Raw genomic sequence first — 3,855 nt, forward strand, 5'->3', positions numbered from 1 at the left:
AGGTAGTGGGTCAAGTGTGGAGGCCAGTGCTGTGCCCACACTCAGGTAGCCCATGAGTAATGAAGGTTGGGAAGCTGATAGAGGAGAGCCAGAGAAAGCCAGAGTGAAGTGGCTTAGCAAGTCATCCATTGCTAAGTGCCAGTGTGACCCAGCGCCAAGGAGTGGACTGTGAGTGGGAATGGCCGAGGGATCCGAAGCAGGGCAGTTCTGGAGTTAGGCCGAGTATGGACTGCCAGCGGATCTGCAGACTGTCAGCCTGGTGTTCTCCCCGCTGACTTCTTTCTGAACACTCGTAGGTAGCCATATTTAGTCTTCTCGTTTCATTTCCTCCACACTCTCCTAGGTATGGATATAAAAAAACTCTCCTTGTTGGAGACTGTTAGTGGGACTAAAATAAAGGGAAAATTATTGTAAAAGGTCTGTGGTAGCACACGTCTAAAAAAGCCTTTTTTCTTTTAACCTGAAGAAATGTAAAATATGGTAAAGATTAAACTCTTTCCTGTTCTGTGTACCTCACTGGAAAAAGACACACTCCCAAGAAATCGGGATAGAAGGAAAAATGACTTTGAAATGCACTTTCTTAAAATAACTGAAGGAATGACCTCATGAGCCAGCTGATAGCCTGGGTTTGCAAATGGATACATTTCTTTTAGCCTGCTGCTTGATGCTGCAGAGCGAAGATATATGGAGTGTATTATATCATATCCTGTAGGCAGGAGACTGTCTGTGAGGGGGAGACTTGGAAGGTGAGGTAGAGCGGCAGGCCTGGCACGAGAATGAACAGTGTCCGTGCTGTCGGCCAGAGCTTGCTGTATAAGGTAAACACCACTGATTTGGGTTCATGGTTCCCTGTAATGCAGCACTTCATGTCATCTTCTGGTAAAATAGTTTTTAATACTTATTTAATAGGAAGAATTATTAAGAACACCTGATGTTATAGACGATCTTTAATATGAAAGTATTGCCATACTCATTCCCTCATTAATACTTAAGTATTCCCATTACTGTCCCTCTTCTTTTCTTTATAGCTACAAATTCATGCCCTTGAGTCTAACTCATTGCGAAAAATGCCCTCTCTTTCGGGTTTAAGCTGCAGAGGCAGGAAAGCTGTGTCCTTAGTTGGGTCATGCTGTTTTTCTCTGGAGTACTGTGGACCACCAAGTTAAAAGGAAAACAGTAGATCTAGAAGATTTATACCTTGATAAACTGCTTTTCTTGCCAAAAATCATTATTAGTGGTTAAGAAAATTCACAGAATAGCTCCCCTCTTCCTCCAGCATACACACGGAGTATGGTTACTATGCCAGGAAAAAAAGAATGGTAGTAGTTGCTATGTTTAAAACCTGTTTGGTCTGTATTTGACTTGTAAGCCAAATCCGAATGAGATCCATGATGTATTTAAAAGCACACATGCGGGGCCGGCAGGTGGTGTGGTGGTTAAGGGCACTCCCACATGGCTCACTGCAGTTCAAGTCCTGGACCTAGCAGCTTGCTTTCTTACTTTCTCTCTCTCCCCCACTCTGTTCCTCTCTGGTTATATACATATACATATACACACACACACACACACACACACACACACACACATACACACATACACATACATACATACACACACAAATAAATAAATAAATTTAAATAAAATACTTTAAAAAAATAAATGTATACATGCTTCACTATATCTCTGTCAGGCTCAGGAACAGTGGCCTAGCTTAACTAGAAACTTTCTGCAAGAGTTTTAGGGCTAATTTTCTTTTTTTATTAAGTAAAAGACCTATTTTTATATTTTATAATCAACCACCTGTCTGAATTCTCTATTGTTTATAGTATTTTTTTTTTCATTTTAGTCTCCAGGGTTTTACAGATACACAGTCATTTCATCTGCAAGTAATAGTAATTGTACCTGCTCTTTACCTCTTATTTCTCTCTTATGTAATTGCACTGATTACTACCACCAGAATGATGTTGAAAACCCCTTGATTGTTGCACTGTAAATGGAGCTGTAGAAGGGAAATAACTATAGTACTTGTAGTATCATAAGAGGCAGAAACCAAACTTGGGGGCAGATATTCTTGTTCTTTTCAGAATAAACCTACAAAACACAGCTTAAGGTGCACTGTGCCAGCATATGTATAATTGTATTGCCCGTAGAGCTAGAGTAACTTGTGGAAAACAGTAGTTTTTCATCAGTCATATCGGGAATTCTCTGGGACTCTCCAGAAAGCCAGTGTTTTATAACCTTAGACTTTGGGAGAAGACAAAAACACATCCCAAATGTCTTTCCTGAGTACTGATGACCGTATTCTTCTCTCCCAGGCCCAACTTCGGGCATTTATTCCAGAGATGCTCAAGTACTCCACAGGTCGGGGAAAACCAGGCTGGGGGAAAGAGAGCTGCAAGCCCATCTGGTGGCCTGAAGATATTCCGTGGGCAAATGTCCGGAGCGACGTCCGTACAGAAGAACAAAAGCAGAGGGTGAGGGTTCCCTGTACCAAGTTGCATGTTGCTCTTCCATTCTGAATCAACCACCTTAATGATTGTCACTTCTACTTCTTATCTAAAAAGTCTAAAAACATTTGTGCAATGGTCAAATCTGTCCCTCCAAAGAGGTTTGATGTTCTCTGATTCATAGCCTTTCCCATTTGTCAGTCTATCATGTAAAGCCAAGATTATGCTGGGACCATACTTCCACTCTGTCTTCATCATTGCCTTTTGGGGCACTTTTAATTTTAGGAGGTGCTTGAGAAAGCAAAGAAACTTGAGGTAAAAGTATGAATCATTTTAAAGAATTAGAAATGTCCTGAGAACCAGCAGTTAGCATAATGGCTATGTCGCTGGACTCCCATGTAGTCAACCGCGGTTTGCGTCCCAGACACGGTGGCTTAAAACTCAACGCCGGGCACGTGTGCATGCATGCCCAAGATCCCGAGAGGAGAATGGAGGAGAAGGGATTGCGGCGTGACCATCCCCCCTGGGGGGGTGATTTCTCGCTTTCTGTCTCTATGTCTCTCTCTGTCTGTCTGGCGAGCGCATGCGCCCTATAGCGAAAACCTCTCCAAAAAAGATAAAAGGAATTAGAAATGTCCTTATTCTAGTTAGCAAGATCACTGTTGAAAAATATAAATATGGAATTAGGGAGATGTGAAGTCTGCTAATTCTGCTAATACTGAAACTCTTGGAAGAAAGACTAAATTATGTACCATCCCTATTTCTCTGTGTATCTATCTTTCATTTAGTTTAGAAATTTACTGAGAATCTTAATATACCTTTCCCAGTCAGAATAATCTTCTGTAAGAAGTATAATAGTTTGGTCTCAGATTAGAATAAGGCATAAAACATAGAAGCTAAACCAGACTTTGGTCAGGGTGAAAACCAGTAGGAAGCCTTTCTTTGGTGCTTTGTCTTTCTCTCTCAGAGAGAAATGTTCAGTTATAAGAAATAGTTCTGAGGGGTTTTTTTGTGCCAGAATCAGTCTGGAAAATAATCCTAAGAGAATTTACTCTCTGTGCAGTGATGTTTAGTTTGATAAATGAGCAGTTCTTATTCTATAGTAGAACTAAATTCTTTTTTTTTTTTTTTCTTCATTATAGAGTTTTTTATTATTATAAATTTTTTTTTTCTTTTCTCATCACAACACACATATGAATTTTCCATCCAAAATACACTGTGCATTGGCTCAATCAAGCACATCAACATATATGTTCTCAGCAAATGATTTCCCAATTTTTGTGTCCTGCATACCTTGCCTTTTGTTTTGCCATCCTAGGTTCCCCATCCCCACCCTCTGCCATGTCCCATCTTCCTCCTCCATTGTCCCTGACATTCATGATTGCCCTCAATGGCTTCCGCCCCCCCC

The 3,855-nt window shown here is 40.8% G+C and overlaps 1 protein-coding gene across 1 annotated transcript in view; it reads left to right on the top strand.

Annotated features, from left to right (window-relative positions):
• NRF1 (nuclear respiratory factor 1) overlaps positions 1–3,855 on the top strand; it is an 85,769-nt gene that overhangs the window by 25,444 nt on the left and 56,470 nt on the right. Inside the window, exon 5 of the mRNA XM_027775873.1 lies at positions 2,316–2,474. Within this exon, the coding sequence (XP_027631674.1) occupies positions 2,316–2,474 (159 nt within the window). The remainder of the gene's footprint in view (positions 1–2,315; positions 2,475–3,855) is intronic.

The sequence above is a fragment of the Tupaia chinensis genome, unplaced genomic scaffold, assembly GCF_000334495.1.
Source record: "Tupaia chinensis unplaced genomic scaffold, TupChi_1.0 Scaffold000610_1, whole genome shotgun sequence".
NCBI lineage: Eukaryota > Metazoa > Chordata > Mammalia > Scandentia > Tupaiidae > Tupaia > Tupaia belangeri.